This window comes from Sprattus sprattus (assembly GCF_963457725.1).
Source record: "Sprattus sprattus genome assembly, chromosome: 5".
NCBI lineage: Eukaryota > Metazoa > Chordata > Actinopteri > Clupeiformes > Clupeidae > Sprattus > Sprattus sprattus.
The window spans coordinates 42,890,661-42,910,265 of record NC_137924.1 but is presented as its reverse complement, the minus strand read 5'-3'; the positions used below and the strand labels follow the sequence as shown (position 1 = coordinate 42,910,265).

Sequence of the window (19,605 nt, the reverse complement as noted above, 5' to 3'; positions counted from 1 at the left end):
CGGTACAGGAGCCCCTGCAGTACCTCATATCCCACCCTGTCTGGCCTACTACTTTTAGTAGCCTCTTTAGCCATATCACTGACTTCAGCGTCCTTTTCTTGTTCCTGCTTGATTTCAGGAAGCGTTGAAGGCAGATCAGCAGAACAGCGGGAAGAGTTTATGGCAACGTATGTAGCTGCTGAAGAGGGTATGGGTACCGCTCTGGATAGGGCATCAGGCACAATATTGTGGAGGCCCTTTCTGTACTGCACCTTAAACTGGAACTGTTGGAGCCGCAGGATCCAGCGGGTAAGACGTGAGGAGGTTTTTGGACAATTGAAAGCCCAGGTCAAAGCAGCATGGTCTGTGTATACGGTGAACTCGCCACCCTCGAGGTAATGTCGCCATTTCTCAACAGCCCACACCACTGCTAGACACTCCTTTTCAGATGTTGAGTAGTTACACTCAGCCTTGTGCAAACCCCTGGAGGCATAGGAGATTACTCCCTCCCCATCATCGGTCTTCTGGACCAGCACTGCACCCAACCCCACATCACTAGCATCCGTGTGGACCTCAAAAGAAAGTGAGTGGTCTGGCTGTCTCAGGATAGGGGCATTCACCAACGCATTCTTCAACTGGTCAAAACTTTCCTGGCATTCCTCTGACCAGTTCCATTTTACATCTTTCCTCTTCAAGTAATTTAGTGGGGCTGCCAGGTCTGCAAAATGGTCCACAAACTTGTGGTACCATCCCACTAAACCTAAGAAGCGCTGCAGGCTTTTGAGGTTTGTGGGGGTTGGATAGGCTGTGACTGCCACGGTCTTCTCGGGGTTTACCTGCACACCCTCCCCTGACACTACGTGACCAAGGAACTTAAGCTCTTGCTGGAAAAAGACGCACTTTTTTAGGTTTAGGGTCAAATTGGCCGCATGGAGTTTGCGCATTACAGTGTCCAGGTCTTTAAGATGTTGTTGGGGCGTGGCTGAATACACGATGACATCATCTATGTAGACACAGCATATCGCTCCCCTAAGCTCACCCAGGACCTTCTCCATCAACCTCTGAAATGTCGCCCCAGCATTCTTAAGACCAAACGGCATGGATTTGAATTGGTATAGGCCCATTGGAGTTATAACAGCAGTCTTGGCCTTGCTTTCTTGGGACATGACGACCTGCCAATAGCCGGACTTTAAATCCAGGGTGCTGAACACTGCTGCTCCATGCATAGACTCCAAGAGATCATGTATGAGAGGCATGGGGTATGCATCTGCATGTGTCTTGGTGTTGAGTCGACGAAAGTCAACGCAGAATCTTAAGGAGCCATCAGGCTTGTTTACTAGCACCACTGGAGCACCCCAAGGAGATTGAGAAGGCTCAATAATGCCGTCTTTGAGCATTTGCTCCACATGATCAGCAATGATCTGACGCTTGAAAGGGGAAACGCGATATGCCCTGCACCGGACAGGCACCTCATCTGTTGTCAAGATCTTGTGCACTTCAACAGTGGTCTTCCCCAGTTGTCCTGAGCACACACGCGGCCAAGCTTGCAGCAATTCTCTGACCTCTGGGGGAAAATCCGAGAACGAGGGTGCTGCCACGGTTATCGAAGGAGGTAGGGTAGCAGGCATCACAGATGGAACGGCCACATACAGTGTAGCCCTAGAAGTGGTCTCCGTGGTCGGCTTCAACCCACGCACAAGTGGGTGGGAGATGAACGGATGGAAGGTATACCCCCTAGGCCCTTTCACCCCATAGGTTTGTTCACCCAGATGCATAACAGTAGAGGTCTTACTCAGGAAATCTAATCCCAGAATGATGGGGAATGCCAGATGAACATCAGCCATGATATACGTTTCAAGTGACCACATCATCTCATGCCAGTCATACAGGATCTGAGCTTTTCCTATGGCTACATATGTCTTCCCATCTGCGAGGGCAAAGCTTTGGTTGTCACATGGCTTCAATTCTTCTTCCTTCCGAGCCACCTCCAGCCACATGCTTTGTCTCATCAATGAGTAAGTGCATCCAGTATCAAATACAGCATAGCACTGCTTCCCTCTCACGCCAACTGGAACATGCAGGAGAGACAATGGATCCTTATTTACCTGTCTAACCACAGTTATCACATCAGCGGGCTTCTTGACCTTTTCCAGGGTCTTCTTTTGACTCCTGTCTTTTTCTTTGGCTTTTTGTTGATCCACCTTCCCCCAGTATTCCTTGAATGAGGTGCAGTCCTTCTCCACCATGCTACCAATCCGGACGAGTTGTTCCACGTCAGATACAGTGCCTCTTAGACATCCAGCGATTTTAGGATTACAGTTATTGAGGATCTTACGCACCAACTCTTTCTCTGTGATGTCCGGCTTCCACCGGAGACAAAGAGCACGGTAATCATACGCAAAATCCCTCAAACACTGTTCAGGCAACTGAACCATGACCCTAAGCTTCTCTTCTACCTCTAAAATGTAGTCAGGAGGTAGGAATGCAGCCTGAAAAGCTTCCTTAAACTCTGGCCAATTATGCACTTTATTCTTCTCCACACTCCACCAGCTATGGGCTGGTCCTTTAAGAACACCAGACAGGGCACCAATAATTTCAGTATCCGCCAATGGTCGGACCTCAAGAAAGGTTTCACAGCGGTCAATGTAATTAAGAATGTCAGACACCTCCCCCGATCCATTGAAAGTGGGGAAATCCATCCGGATTAGAGGCTTGGAGAAGACGACATTAGGCCTGGCAGTAACCTGGCTGTAGGCACCACCCCCAGGTGTGGAGAGGCTTGTACTAGTGGTCAATGAATGCATTAGCGGCTGAGTTCCGGTCACAGTGAATGGTGTCTGCGACTGGGTCACCGGTACTGAGAGAGAAGGTTGGCTTTGAACGTTGGGTGTGGTAAGCGGAGCAGGAAACTGGGAATCCCTAGCACCGGAAGGGGCTGCTTCAGGAGAAAGCATAGAGGAGACAAGATATGTTGAATCTCCAGTAGCTGTTGGTTGAATGGAAGAAAGAGGAGCAGGGCTGTGCGATCTACCCCCAGAAAAATCTTGGATGGTATGGATACCATGAGACACATGAGGAGGAAGGAGTGAATGGTGGGCTGGAATATCACCATAAGTAGCATGAGTGCCATAAGAAGCCAGGGAATGACCCTTAAATGAATGTTGTGGATGGAGAGGCCGGGAGACAGAAGCAAGACTGGCGCGCTTCAGGCCTTGTAGTTCTGCCTTCCATTTTTCATCTCTCCGTTGCAAGCACGCAACCAATTTCTCCTCAAATTGCTTCAGAGTTGAAATTGTACTTTGTTCTATGACATCTAGGCTCCTATCAATGTACTTCCTTATATTGGCTTCTCTGTTTAAAGCACTGTTAGCAGAATCAGTGAAATCTATTTCCAGGCTATTTAACCTATCGGTAATGGTAACTAATTCAGTGTTGATAGACGTTATAGCAGGTAGTGTGAGGTAAGAGGTGTTATTTTCCTCTGCGGTGCTTACGTCATTCTCCTCTGGGTCAGAGAGGTAAAGAGAACTAATTAATGAGGTCACTTCCCCAACAGGATTTCTTCTGGTGACCCATTCATCTCCCCTCGGCCGACTATTTGGTTCTTCAGCATGCTCTCCAGGATTCGGGGTTGAGGCCCTGGTACTCCCATCTGCATCTTCTATCTCCTCTTGTGACTCTCCTAAATCCAAAAGGGGCGGTGCACCCATTTCAGCCAGCTCCATTTTGTCTTATAGTTTGCAAATTTTACTACTCTGTTTAATGTTTTCCCAACACCAATTCAATTTTTAAATGTTAAGGATGAATTATTCTGACTAAATAAAAAGCCTACTTAGTGCAATTTGTTTTTCAATTATAAAGCAAAGCAACTGCAATGGCAGATAATGAGGCCTTAATTCAAGACTCAGTACAACAGTTAAATGATAATGCAATGCACATACAGTGACATACTGTCTCAATATAGGGCTATTCAATAAAATAGTTCAACAGATAAATGCCTCATAGATACAAGAGACACAAAGACATCTTAATATATTCCGTGCAATTGTTCAACTCAAAATGAATGCAGGACGTCTAGAATAATGTTGACAGCAATGTTAGAAAAATAAACGAAATCAAAACAGCAATTCATCCCCGTACTGGCCACCATCTGTAACAATTTGCCTATTCTTATGTAAGACAAACGTTACTAAAAACCGCACAAGAGGTTCTTTAAGAGATGGATGAATTGCCGAAAATAAATAAAGCTCCGCCTTATTCGGAGTCACGCTAAATAACAAAGGGAACACCAAACTTAGATCATTGCGCGCGCATAAGGCCCTGTATTAGTCAACACAAATTATCACAATCATAATTACACACAAACCCCATACATTTCCCCAGCCCTTAGTCCACAAAATAAACTCAAAAAAGTCTAGCTCAACAGAGCAATGTCCATGCGCAACTCAGGCGCAGATCCGAGGAAGGAGGCCTGTACCTCGTAATTCCCACGGTGTGGTACAACGTGAGCCAAAAAAAACAAATAATCCAGCACACCGTCAAAAAAGGCAACAAGAGGAGCAATTGCACCCGCCGGGTATATCCACCACAAAAAAGGAACGAAAAAGTTCGGTCTCACCGGATCACAGGTAAATGAATCCCCCCAGATGAACGCTTCTTCTTCCTGACTCCCGCAAATGCCGTTCAGTGCTGTGTAATGATCTCCACACTCAGACGCGATCATATATTTTTTCTGCCGTCTGGAATGTTTTTACATTTCAATGGCTGCAACATTCAAATGCTGGCGCCACTCTCACGCACACACTTCCTACTCAAAACTTTGGAAGAAGGGCCGCCCCTAGTCAGACGCGCACCTCATATACACCGTCAGGTGCGCAACTATAGGTGCCATAGCAACAGAAAATAAAAGGAGCATTTTAAACGGACAGACCCCCCCCACCTTATTATACATATACAGGTATTTGACAGACACCAAAGGCAATTTAGTACATACATTCAGTACTTTACATATACATCATATGTAATTTTAAAACCTTTGGGATCTTTTATATTTCTCATGTTGTAATATGATTCATTAATGTGACGGTGTCACAATTTTATTAGAATGTCATCTTGATCTGTGTAATCGCATGATAACGTGATTAGCGAGACGGGTCTCTCAGGGTTGCCTTTGAACTGCGGCGCTAGACCCGGGCTGAAAACAAGGGAACGTTGCTCCATCAGATACTGGAAAACAAAGGCACTGCGGGGTGGCTGTTACTCGTTGACCTTAAACGGAGTTTAGGCCCAAGGTTATAAGACTGGAGCGTGACAAATTCCGTAACCAGTCACATCAAAACAAACCAACAAAAAAAAAAACGAACAGCACTGTACATTTAAATTCCTAATTGAAAGCTTGTCTTTTTACAGACTTTAAAAAAAAAAGGAAAAAAGAACACCCAATTGTGCTTACGGTGCAGAGCGAATGGGCACGCTTCCTCGAAGAATTAGGGTGAAAAAGAGGAGAGGAGGAGAGGAGCCTGATGGAAAACACTGCTCCCTGTGGTTGGGCCGTGCGGTGTGGGTTGGGTTAGAGCATGTTAGGATGTCCTCCACAGAACCAACCGAGGCTCAATTACTACCATCTGAGCAGCAAAAACACAGTAACTCACACTTAAAGCCCTTTTTTAAGTGTGTGTGTGTGTTTTGTGTGTTTTGTGTGTGTGTGTGTTTTGTTTGTTTTGTGTGTGTGTGTGTGTGTGTGTGTGTGTGTGTGTGTGTGTGTGTGTGTGTTTGTGTGTGTATGTGTGAGTAGAATGGAATGATGGGGTTGGGGGTGGGATGGGGATTGGTGGTGGTGGTGGGGGGGGCTGTACCACATTGCCTTAAACATGGCAATTAGGCGAACTCGAAGACATATGGATGCGGTGCTTGAATCAAAAAATATCCCCCTTGGCGAATGCAGAAAGTGAATACGACAAAAAAAAAGAGAGAGTTCAGAGAGTTTGGAGATCGGACTAGTTTGTGTTAAGCACTCTGTTACCATCTGTATGTGGGCATGGTTAGGAGAAGAAGGCCTCTGCTTGGAAAACAAACTGGAAACTGATACAAGACTCTGGAAGTAAGTGTGTGTGTGTGTGTGTGTGTGTGTGTGTGTGTGTGTGTGTGTGTGTGTGTGTGTGTGTGTGTGTGTGTACACATGTTTATATGGGACTGAGAGACAGACAAACACACACACACACATATATATATCCTCTCATAGATATATATATAGAGAGAGAGATAGAGAGAGATAGAGAGAGAGAGAGAGACTGTGAGAGGAAGAGAGCGAAAGAACACTGCCAGATACAGAAACTGTGTGTCCAACGAGAGGGAAGAGGGAGGAAAAATATGCCCACTTCGCCAGTAATACCTCATCTTTCAAAAAAAAAAAAGAGAAAAAAAAACAGAGTCTGACACAGAGCGAGCTGGGGGTGGAATGTCAGGAGTGGTGAAAGATGTAGAGCACACATAGTCATTACGGACCGTCTCGGAACACTCTTCATCTGCTGGGAATTCACGGACAGGGACCACACAGGCTGGGAAGTGGAACGCTTCCAGCTCCACTGAGCAACATGTGTTAGCAGAGAGAGAGAGAGAGAGAGAGAGACAGAGAGAGAGAGGAAGAGAGACAGAAAGAGAGAGAGAGGAGCCATCAAGCACTGGGCTGCAAGACAACAGAGAGTGAAAAACAGGCTCAGAGAGAGAGAGAGAGGAGAGAAAGAGCGAGAGAGGGAAAACAAGGGGGGAAACATATGCCTGTTTTGCTTCTGATGGTTAAACTTGAGGGAGTTCCATGTGTTCTGCGAAACCTATGAATTCACACTGCCAATATAATACTGTGGTACAAACTAAGTAGGTCGATTAGCCAAGCTACCAGGATCACACAAACACCAGTATGACAAGTCAAATACACATCCAGTCCTTTTTTGAGATTGAATAAAAAAATGAAGAAGATTCAATCATTTAATCCGAAACCGGATCAATACACTTTAAGATAGTGCTCCTTCTTGACTATTTTGAGTTCTACTAAATACCTTCACCCTTTCTTCCTATCGATGCCTCAACTGTTCCCTCTGTACGTGAAAAAAAAAGTGTTGTGAGTTTGTAGCTACACTAACACGCATATGGTAGTAAAACAGCGTGAGGCTTTCTCGTGGCTTCTTGTATAGCACGCTGGGAAAAAAAAAATATTAACGTTCTAAACAACCAGACTGAAACAATGGAAAGCCTAACACACATGTGCTATTTACATTTGGGGAAAGTCACAGTGAAGCGTTTCCAAAAACACATTGAGAAAGATTTCAGTTTAATTTCTGGTGCACAGCTGAAAGTTGTTTTTTTGAGTGACAGAAAGTTAGAAGAGTGCATTACAGCTCTTCTCGTGAGAGACAGCAGTACAGCTCAAAAGTGAAAACATCAGAATTGACCAGGTCCGTTACAGGTCAGGTCATTATACATCATTTAGGCCACTTTATAATACATTATAACACAAGGTACTCATAGGCCACAGTTCATTTCCATCCATAATTTCCACACATAATCATGCGACGGGAAGAATGTACTTGCTCGGTCAAACCACTACATTAGAAAGTGTATAGAAGGGAAATGTTCATCTTCATTCATATTAATGCAAGAAACATGTATGTACAATATGCATAAGATAGTTTAGAGGTAGGGTACAGTTAAGTATGGATCTATGAGCATCACTTATTGTCTCTTCTCAGTCATTGAAACGGCTTGTTTCATACCCAATAAACAACACAAATCAGCAGCATCGCAACAACGCCACAACTGCACACTACGCAAACACACACTGGGCCTTGCCAGGGTAGGGCGCACAGGGCACAAGGTCTGCCAGGCCTGTAAAATTCCACCGTGTAGTAGCGCCAAATCTAACGCCCTGAGAAAAAAAAGAGGGAGTCTGCGTATAGCATCTAATTTCCCCACACGTTCATTCTTCTAATCACTGCACCCCCACACACCCACTGAAATCCCCTGAGGATATTGATACAGTATGCAACGATGAAAAAATGAATTTGGTCCTTTATAGTGATCCAACACCTCCCGCCAAGCCAGGCTTCCTCTCTTCTATAGGTCACCACACATCTGGCAAATTAAGTTTACTTTAAAGTTTACTTTAAAGCCTGGCTTTAATTATGCAAGTCTTTCATAATATGAAAGGGGGGGAGAAAAAAAACTAATAAAAATACACACACATTTAATCTTGCAAATATGTGCGAGGTAACTGTTTGTTTATGGTGAACCACCTATGCGAAGGCCATTAAAGAGCTCAAGGTTGTGTGAGAACTGCTCGACATGAAAAACATGAAAATGTTTCTTTTTTTTAATGTTGGTCATCATTAGTGTAATAACTGTACTACTGAATGGTGTGTCACGTCCATTTTAATGGTCTCAAGGTACCATCCAAAATATAGTCCAAGGACAAACACATCGCAAGGACATACACAAGGCTTTCTAAACATTCTGCACAGAAGGATAAATAATGCAGTAATCATTGCAGTGTTCTGACACTTCATGTGTACTAATACACTAGTTCATAGCATCACCACTAATTTACTGCCCTTGAACTATGATTACTGGTGGAATAACAATTTCACAAGAAGGTTTTAGATTTTCTGCTCGATGAGTTTAGCGTGGATGGTGTGTGGACCATGTGTTTTATTTCGATGTCACATACTTGGTGAGGGGCCCGCGATTCTGGCAAAATCCACTACTCATGACAAACATGTGTGCATCCGTTTCCCCAGGAGAAATGGCATGCCATGGTTTAACATTCAGACAACGAGTATTGTCCTGACAAATACCCATCAAAGTAGTCAATCCGACAGTGTGGAGATCGGCGCTGCTAAACAGCTTCATGGAAAAGGAAAGGAAGAAGGCCTCCCTTACCTGGATCCATTCGTTAGCCTTCAGCTCAATGGCAGTCTGTGGGGATGGGCTGAACAAACTCCACAGGCACTGCAAGACAAGGGCGACGCTCCCCTCTAAGGAAACACAACAACAAGACCACCAGAGCACAAAGAGGAACTGAGGAACACTAAAATGGCGCTGACTCCAAGCAATTTTTCAAATTGAAACTCTGGAAGAATACACAGAAAAATGAATGATCAAAAATGTGCGATGGTGTTAGTAGCACTGATCAAGGAGGTGTCATATGAGACAGTGAAAGTAGACTCTCATCTACGCGAACTGATGAGATGACAACTGAAATTAGGACAAAACTACATTTCTCTTACAGTACTGTTTATTGTGCCGGTGCAGAGGTGTAAAAACATATGGAAAGGAAAATAAATGGGGAGGGAGGAGAGAGAGGGGGAGAAAGAGAGAGAAAGAGAGAGAAAAAGAGAGAGAAAGAGAGAAAAAGAGAGAGAGAGGGAGAGGGAGAGGGGGAGACGGCGTTAGGGGCAACAATCGATGCCTTGAGGCTCATCAGACCTCTTTGGGGGTTTATAGGTAGAGCAGTGTCCAAAAGCCCTGCACCCCCTGCAGAAAGGGTTCCTCTCCTCTGCCAAATGGGACACACCCTTCACGTGGAGCCGTCGTTAAACTCACCATCCGCTGTAACACACTGGATCCAGCAGAGCCTCCCCAGCAACTGACCCACAAAGGGAAGACTCGCCAGCGCCTCCGCCGCGGATCTCTGCAACACATCATCGCACCTGGAGTTCATGAACGGCCAGCTCGATCAAAAACAGAATCAACTCAATGAGAAGGCATTTAATCTCACACAATTTAGTCGAACACACCGAGAGGCAGACCGGCTTTTATAGGGCTTATTCACAAATGTCCTCCTCTGTGATTTAAGGGCTGGAGGTCTGACTTCAAACGTATATGCATGGCACTGAAGTAGCAGACGTGCAGAATGACTACACGCAAATATGCTATTAATCAATTGATAAACATTATGAAAAGTTGGGTTTTAGTACCAGCCTTCATTTTCAAAACACTTGCAGATGGCAAGCGGTTGGGCAAACGCGCTTCAGAAAAAAAATTCAACTTCAAACTCAAAACTGCACTTATTTGCTTCCATGGAGCAAGACTACAATTTGAGGGCAAACACAGCTGGTTTGTTATTTATTTCTGTTATTTTATATTTATTTTTTTTTCCTTTTTTTGCTTGGACTGATTTGACCTCTTCTTCTCTGTCAAGAGTGCCACCCACCGTTACTTTGGTCACCTCTCAGTGGTGGCGTCTTTGTGATGGGCTCTGTGCAGAAACGAGCTTTTACACTGAGACTGGACGGTAGACGGCCAGCAAAGAGCGCTGTAAGAAAGCGAGAGAGAGAAAGCGTACGAAAGAGGATTGAGCCCCAGTCCGTGTGACACGGACCACGAATAAAGACCTTCTTTCAAGGTGAACGCTGTTGGTGGGAAGCCTGATGTTTTCTTTTTTTCCCCTCCCCCTCCTTTTTACACTGAAGCTTCAGAGAAAGCCCTCCGTCCAGCCCCCCCTTCAGACTTGTCCAAATTCGCAACACTTGGGGCATGGATACATTAGGTTAGCGCTGCCTGTCCCTGGGCGGCTATTAGCCCTGGTAACTCAACACTGTTGCCAATGTGTCCTGCTTTTTCCACTGCACAGAACGGCTACTGTTAAGCGGACGGCAGGCTTGGAGCATTTTATCCCGAGGAGATCCAGGCTACAGAATTCTCACCAAATCGTGTGTGCGCACGCACGCACAAACACACACACGCAACAACCTAGTGCAAACAGTTCCCAGAGAAAATGTGGGAGCAATGAGTAATTATTCTCTGCAGAAATGCAAGGGCCACACTCCAGACCAACTGTGTATGAACAGGAAAGAAAAAGGATGACAGAAAATCTACCATACCCAATAACTGGATCATTGGAGAAATAAGGCAGTAAGATGTCGTTCTTTTGTCAGAATGCCTTTTAACATTTCATTTTTGGACGACAGATGACATGGGGAGAAAACTCCACCTTCTTTGGTTATTGTGGTCTTTCCATGTCTCAACAACTCAGAGACATTTCGTATGAGCAAACTTAAGGCAAAGTATAGCAATGTGGTTTACATGCGATGCTCTATGCCCCATGATCCTGGCCTCCAGACGCAGGAGGTCATAAGATTCATTAGCCACGGTTTCACTTGTTGTTTTACCGTGGCCCAGCACATCTGATAACGCCGAGCTGCATGTCAAAGTGTGCAAGCTCTTGTGACGCCTTGGGTAGATCGAGATCCACTGTCAATATTCACACACTGAATTGATTTGACCCACATTGCCGCTGGATCAGTTTAGTTGCGGACCTAAATCTGGCCTCAAACTGATATGCAAGAAATATTATTCATTCATCAACTCTAATTGACTATCCAATTACATTTACAGATGCAATTTCCATTGTTATGACCACCACTGCTCCACTGCTGTTTGTCAAAGCTTTTTTTCCCCTCCCTCCAGTTCTGTCCCGCCCCCACTAAATAGATTTTTGGTCGACGATATCATATACTTACACCTCACCAATCCACATGAAACTTGGCATGATTGTAGCCCCAAATGGTTGACATGGAAACTAAGGTATTTTGTCCATGGGTGGGCGTGTCCCTTTGTGATAACGCCCCCTGGATTGGTGTAGGCTCAAAGCACTTTTTGGGCAATAGCTCGTCAACTGTTTCGTCAAAAAATTAAAAATTGTTATGGCAGGTTGGCCTCTAGGAGGCGCGTGACCCCATTATGACTCATTTGTGGAGTAACGCGACCTACTGAATAATGTTTAATGCAAAAAATATAGGGCTTCACTAGCCAATGTGATGTAAAGGTTCACACAATTTGATACACTGTATCACTACCACATTCTTTGGACTATTTGGGCCATTTTGCACATTGTGCTTTGTGCCCGATGACTGCTGCAGTTCATATTGGGGTCAGCCTGTATGGGATGTTTGTTTTACTTAACCCTTTAATGCCCATTGTATCATATTTGCTACATGTATTATTAAAATGTCATCATCAATATTTTCACGAAAAACCTGCTGACACATGTCTTCTGCCCTCTGGTGAATTATCCATGCATTGTAGGTGCACTGTAGGCAGTAGTGGGCTTTTGATTGCTACATCCAAAATGGCTGCCTTCATGTAGTTACTTACAAGTATTGGGCAGGAAAATCTTTGGCAATTTTGAAAAAGTGACTTTAAGAATACAAATTTTATTGTTACTAATATTTCAATATAAAAATGTACTGTATTGAAGCAACCTATACTTACCTAATATTTCATACATTATTTAACAGTAAAATATTGTTCAATGTATTTATAAAATAGGATACAGCAAGTAATTAAAGTAAAAATATCAAGTATGAAATGTGATACAGCAAGTATAAGTTAAGGTAATTTATCTTTAAATCGTTTCATTCTCTTTGTATTGCAATTCATGATGTTAACAGAAATATTACATCTCAAATCTTTGATGACATGAAATTTGATATATGGACTCAGGACCCCTTCCTGAGGTGGTGTAAATGGGTGAGAATGTGCGCTGTGATAAGCAAAATATGAAATATTCACTCCATGTATTTATATTGCGATTCATGATGCTGACAGAAAGATCATAACTCAGAAAAACAGAATCCCTTCCTGAGGCTTTCCTGCAAAAATAATCATAATCATCACATGACCACTGGGGGGCCCTGTAAGAAGGGAAACATTTTTTTTTTTTTTTTACTTCGTACAAAATAATTGTAAAAAGTTCCAGCACAAAAAAAAGAACCAACCCACAAGAAATACTTAAAAATGTTCCAAATGCAATGAACAATATTTGTGTACATCTCTGAAATAAAAAAAGGGAATTGCCATAAAGGCCTGATGTATCAAATATGATACAAAAAACTTCATATCATATATGTAAATGAAGGCTCAAAAGGCTCAATAAACACAACTTTAACTACAAGTATATAAAGCATTATTCCCTAATTTTACTTCAATTCTTGCTTATTCTCTCACTTAATATGGCAGTCATATTACACACCACTATGCGGTACATCCAGTTTAAATGTGTGTTCGGCAGCCATATTTTGTGTTTCCTTGCCTTGGTAGCCGTCAATTTTTGTCTGCTTTGTCTCATTTCTTTGGACTTACAGTGCCAGTGTCACCAGATATGATCGTGAGATATGATTTGACTTTTCCAATAACTGAAGAGAAACTAAAAAGACAGGTGTAATGAAAACCTTATTTTTTGACAGTCTTATGTCTGAAAAACAAATCAAAATAAAGTCAAACCAGTATCAGCTCATTTGGCATATCTATAAAACATCAAGGAAGATGTAATTAAAATAAAGCTCTATTTTGTTTTCAGCTGTTAGTGACCATTGAACAAAATGGAGAAAAAGAGGGGGAAACCGAGGACAATAAGGCAGGACATGAAAGAAAGAGAATTATAAGGGTTCGAGGTGATTAGGACACAACAGAGGAGGATAGAAGGATGGAATGACCGAGGGAACAGACAGAAATTCAAGATAGAATTCATGGTATGAAATAATGAAGGGGAGATGCAGGTATGAGTTCACTTAGATTGATGAGGAATAAGATGAGGACAGCCAGAGAGAAAGATGGAATAAGAGTGAGGAACAGGTCAAAAGGCGGGCATCACCTTTACCTGGAAAATGGCCTGTTGCCTTAAGTCCCTGCAACCATAATTAACTGCAATCCAACTATGGGTACAATTTAACTATAATTAACTCTTTGAACTTTTCAGAGACTGGGGCATGGTTTAAGACAGATGACTCAAGACGTCAGCGGACATTTATTAGAAGCAAGAAGATTTATGTCCAGATGTAAATCCCCCCTTGTTAAATCCCCATGTACACAAACGCTGTATGACACCAGTTGCCAGTCTTATTGCTTTACTGCATCTTGCGTGCTAAATGCTTACCAAATGGAAAGGATTGGCAGGGTGAGGCAGAAAGTGAACCCAGAGGAGGATGTAATGGGGAGCTGAAAGAAGAGAAAGAAAACATGGATGACGTTCAAGACAACAAGGACAAGATGGAGTAGGAGATGAAGGACACAACAGCTGTGGAGAAGAAAGATGGGGAAGACGTCAGGGAGAGAGCAAGACTGAAAGATGGGGTGGGGAAAGAGAGGGTGGAAAAATGGAGGGAGGTAAGCATGCGATGGCTTGATGCAGACAATGATGCAGGAGACGAGGAGCGAGGAATGGTCACTAGGTGAATGTATAGTACATATGTACATAAGATAGGCAGCGAATAAGATTGGCATCACATAAGATTGGCATCACATAAGATAGGCAGCACATAAGATTGGCATCACATAAGATAGGCAGCACATAAGATAGGCAGCACATAAGATAGGCAGCACTTTCCTTCACTGCAAAGAGCAATGACTGCAGATTTACATGGATTTATCTGAAGAAATATTTATTTTATATCCATTCGAAATTTCCTGATAAAAAGGGTGTGAATTTGTGATGACTGCTTTTTCATCAGTAAGGAGGACTGATCTGGTGTTGTAAAGGGTTTTAAAAATTCTAAAATATAGAGCTGCATTCATGGGATACGGAACAGAATAGAAAGAGAAGCCAGGCCAGAGACAGGAGATAGATGAGCCCACCCTAGGACAGAGAACGCAAGAGAAATATCAGGATATAACACCAGAAAGACCAAAAGGAGGGGAAAAGGGGCTAAAGAAATTATGTGAGGGATGATGTGAGGGATGCCTAGGAAAACTAAGTCGCTACATTTGAAGATGTATAGATAAAAAGATTTATAACAAAGATGTTTTTCCTTCCGAGCACCTGCAACCCACCGATGTGTGTTACGTTCAAAAGAATGACTGTGCTACAAAAAAGAATGGTACTCTAGTGAACACTGACCACAGACTTACAACCTGTGTGCACATATTATAAATCAGGACACAACAGCCTGTGTGTACATATTATTAATCAGGACAAACCATCCTGGGCAGAAAGGAGTTTCAGCCTGTGTACATACATATTATTAATCAGGACAAACTATCCTGGGCAGAAAGGAGTTTCAGCCTGTGTTTACATATTACTGATCAGAACAGACTATCCTGGGCAGTAAGGAGTTCCAGCCTGTGTTTACATATTACTGATCAGAACAGACTATACTGGGCAGAAAGGAGTTCCAGCCTGTGTTTACATATTACTGATCAGAACAGACTATCCTGGGCAGAAAGGAGTTCCAGCCTGTGTTTACATATTACTGATCAGAACAGACTATCCTGGGCAGTAAGGAGTTCCAGCCTGTGTTTACATATTACTGATCAGAACAGACTATCCTGGGCAGAAAGGAGTTCCAGCCTGTGTTTACATATTACTGATCAGAACAGACTATACTGGGCAGAAAGGAGTTCCAGCCTGTGTTTACATATTACTGATCAGAACAGACTATCCTGGGCAGAAAAGAGTTCCAGCCTTGAAAGAGAACTGCAGTTTGTGCGAAGTGACATGGAGGAGTGCAGGTCACTGTGGCGAAAGCTCCTTACAACTTAAATGTTTTAAGCTTCCAGACAGTCAAACAATGAAGACATTCTGGAGAAACCTGCAGGCATTTTCTGCAGCCATGTTGAGACAGGGTTCCTGAAAGTGATAATTACTCATTCTGTTTAGGATCATCTTCCTTATCTCTAACTGTACTAGGCCACACAAAAACACACGTAACTTTAAATTGCTCAAAACCCGTCCTTTACCTTTAAATTACACGATCCACAAGTTCATGTTTAATGAATGTCATTGAAGGCATGGTTAGAGTAATCAAATTCTGTTTAGGCAGATTACCCAACATGTTTTCATATCCTACAAATGTTTTAGGCCACCCAAGAAATCAGTGTTTCACTTTGATTTATCAAAGCATAAAGTGTTTATTTGTGCATAAAAAAACATTAGGACAACATTAAAACAAGCACAAATAACGACTAATACAATAAAAAACACGTAAGAACGTCTTTTTAAAACAAGCCAACGGTTTGTGTGGCCTCCCTCTGAATGCGAAACTAAAGCTGTTCCTGTTGGCCTAGCGTAGAGTAATTCTTTCAAGTTGACATGTGGTAAGTTCTTCCACATCCATTTTTCTCTCACTCACTCTCTCTCCCTCTCTCTCGTTCTCTCTTTCTACTTGGCTGATTTCTGTTCCTCTCCCCATCCAAGTGATCCCACACAGCTTCAATTAGGTTGAGGTCGGAGCTCTGAGGTGGCCGGTCTAATACTGTAAATGCCCCATCTGAGGTCTTCTGCGCCAAGTAGGTTGAGAAGGCATTTGTGGAGTGTTTGGGGTTGCTGTGCTTGCCGTTATTGCCAAGCAGTTTTTCAAAGTTATAACATGTTAATCTGTGTACAAAATCTATATTTTAATAACTAGTCACTCTGGCACTGATAAGGACTAAATCTCACAAGGCATTAGTACTTTGAAACATGTGTAAAGTTAAGAATGTCTTGTTACCCTTTGTTGTTGTTTACAATAAACATTTCCTGGAGGAATGGATTTAAACATGTATTTATTTTGCCAAGTACTGTATAGACAAACAATAAACAATATATAAAACCAACTGATGAAGTACATCTGGCCGATCCGGAAATGTTCTGACACGATGATGTCCTTGCCCCACGTGAACGCCCCATGTGAATGCCCCACACCCCGCCTCGCAACCTCAGCCTGAACCCTTGACCCCGCTGCGTCACTTCATAACAACAACATAAACTAAATCGATGTTGTTAAGAAGACGGTTAGGAAAGTGATGACATTAACAAGCCACACTTGAATCTATCACTGTTTAATCTATTTGCATCAGACCATTGTTCAATTGTTTTTAAAAGTGTCAGCAATAGTCCAGTCAATAGTCTATGAGCAAATCTGACGTAAAGAGGCTTTTAGTATAGACAGAAGTTTTAAAACGGTCACTTAACACAAACGAGTTTTATGGCGAAGTGCGCGATTCTAACTAGTCCTGTTTGAGTGCTCACAGGTTCACAATAGGTTCACGTTAGGCTGTGGTGACATTGATTTCAGCGTTTTCAGCCGCTCCAGCGTTTCAGTGTGTACGCAGACATTTCCTGATACAGCAACGTTTTTACGCGTTAAAAAAAGTGCAGTTTCCGAAAATTACCAGATTCGGTTGTGGACGGGCCCTAAGACACACGTGTGTCAGGCATACAGACGACCAGTTAAAGACGACGCCATTGTTTGTTTACATCAGGGGGTTGTTCTTTTCTCTAAAGCTTGAAACAAATCCATACATTCCTGTCCTTACTAAGAGCCTACTTCTTTCTTCATACTCTGCTTACTCTTTATCTGGGCCTGTGTTCACCTGATAACAACCCTTCTGTACAGGTAGCTTTTCATGCCTAGCTTCGAGTACAGTGTGAGACATTTTCTGAGCCTGCTTCACTGTAGCCTCCACGGCAAGATGCTAATGTCTTAAGCTGCTGACACTCCAAATTCAACACACGAGTAGCCTTTGAAATCTCGTGAAAACTTGAAATGATTCTCTCTCAACCAACAATCCCTCCACCTTCATCCTTTTATTGGCCTTCATGCATGCAAACTTCTACTACATCATTCATAGGATTGTTTACTGATTCGAATTACTGATTCAAATTCCAGTGGTGTGCATTCCATGCAATACAAGCAAATAAACTGTGCCATACAAACAGAAGAAACCTTGATCAGAATCTGGCACATGTTTCAATAAAACACTTACCTTTTTTTTTTTACACAAATTGAATCTTCAAAGTTTGTTTGAATACCATATGGTATCAAATGATATGGTATTCATGAGTATTCTGGGTTTCAGGACTTTTTAATTCAGCCTTTAAAATGATTTTGGAGCATGACTGCATGATAATCCTTAACCTTAACTTTAAGATTTAGAGAGTATTTAAGTATGTGTCACTTATGCAAATAGTTTCTTTGCTTTTCAATTATATACAATCCACTAGCACTGCATTAAAGTGAATTTAATTTACTTCAGATATGACCATGTCTGTAAAACAAATGCTAATGCTATTAAAGATTAAACCTGAGCTTGATCAAAAATCATTTGGTAATTTCTCAAGCCCACTCCACTCCACATATACATGTCATGATTTGAATTACAATCAACTGTAATGACTGTATTCAGATTGCTCTGTTCAACAGGTCTCTTTACATTAAAGGTCAGTGTGAGGCTAAGTGAAGGTACCGCTTGCTGCAGCGCTCCCAGAACCTCCTGCAGGAAGTCCCTCAGCTTCTCCAGGTGTCTACAGGCATCTAGCTGAGCTGAGGGGCTGCTGGCCTCACCCCATTCAGACACTTTGCCCATCCAGAACTGGACCCGGGGCTTCGAGAGGGGCTCCAGCATGTCACATGATGCCATCCGTTTAACCTATAGCAAAGGATACATGACAGAGGAACATGCAGTTAGGCTAAAGCCTGAGAAAGACCCACCAACCTACAAACACTAACTCATGTTACCAATACGTTCCCATCTCGTCCAATTATCATAAAGATGCAGAGTTCTCAAACAATGTTTCCCATGAAGCCACTTTGTGTGCAGCGACTAATAACAACAACGGATATTGATGTAAAAGGGAAAGAATGCTGGGATGTCGTCATAAGTCATCTCGCAGCAGACCCTCTCGCAAGGAGTCCATCTCCCGAAACTAAACAGCGAGTCCGGCAGGAAGAGCCCAACAATGAATTGTGCAGAGACTCCAAAGTGACAGGGGCCATAATCAAAGAAGTTGCTCTTGGCCCAAGCAGGCCTCTAAATTTGTCATCGCCCCGCATTTTTATTAGAGGCACTGTAAAACAGAAGCAGGCCATTTGTGTAGAGCGATGCAGGCAATGCAGGAATGCCGGCCTGGACCTCACGCTGAACTGCTGGCAACCCTGGTGACGTACAGCTCCAAAGTATTCCTGACAATTTAACAGCCCTGGAGAGGGTGATGATGGCATTGGACAACAAACTGCCCCCCACATCTGATTTCGGGGGGTTTGAGGGGGGAGTTATCCTACCGGGAAGCAAATGGTTTTCTTCCATCTCCACCTAATGAATGACAGTCAGTCAGGCCCCCCCCCCACCAAAACCCAGTTGAGGACAGACATGAGGGCTCAGGAGAGGGAGTCGAGGACTAATTGCTCTTCTACCTCTAATGACATGTCTGTGAGCAACACAACAGGCCTGTGTTTTTATAATCACCTCGTAATGCGCCAGGTTGTTTAATGTCTTGCCATGTCCCCTACTGGAACAGCGCTGTGGGTCATGTGGTGAAAATCTATAATTACCGTAAGCTTGTCTGTCTTTCTTTATTTCTCTTTAACCAAGCTAAATTATTACCAAATGCACATGATTAGCCATTAAAAGGTGGAAGTTAAGTTGCTTGCATAGAGAACTCCGGCAGTTGAGGTACAAGGACTAGGCTAGACTATGACAACAATTCAGTCTTATATGGCTACTAGGCTATGTGGAATTCTAAAGACAGCCTTAAGAAATAGTTTTAAGCATAACAGTAGCATACGCAAAACGCAGGCTGTACTTAACAGAATGATAAGGGTATAACCTAGTCATGCTACTCCCAGAAAATCTGCTTCTCTTCTTTTAGACAATCTCTGA

The 19,605-nt window shown here is 43.0% G+C and overlaps 1 protein-coding gene across 1 annotated transcript in view; it reads right to left on the bottom strand.

Moving 5' to 3' along the window:
- The window catches only part of fancc (FA complementation group C), a gene marked incomplete at both ends in the record, with an annotated part of 32,704 nt that extends 14,338 nt beyond the window's left edge, over window positions 1-18,366 (bottom strand). Inside the window, 3 exon segments of the mRNA XM_080838768.1 lie at window positions 8,911-9,005; window positions 9,574-9,661; window positions 18,193-18,366. Coding sequence (XP_080694894.1) covers window positions 8,911-9,005; window positions 9,574-9,661; window positions 18,193-18,366 — 357 coding nt within the window.
- Window positions 18,367-19,605: the final 1,239 nt, after the last annotated feature.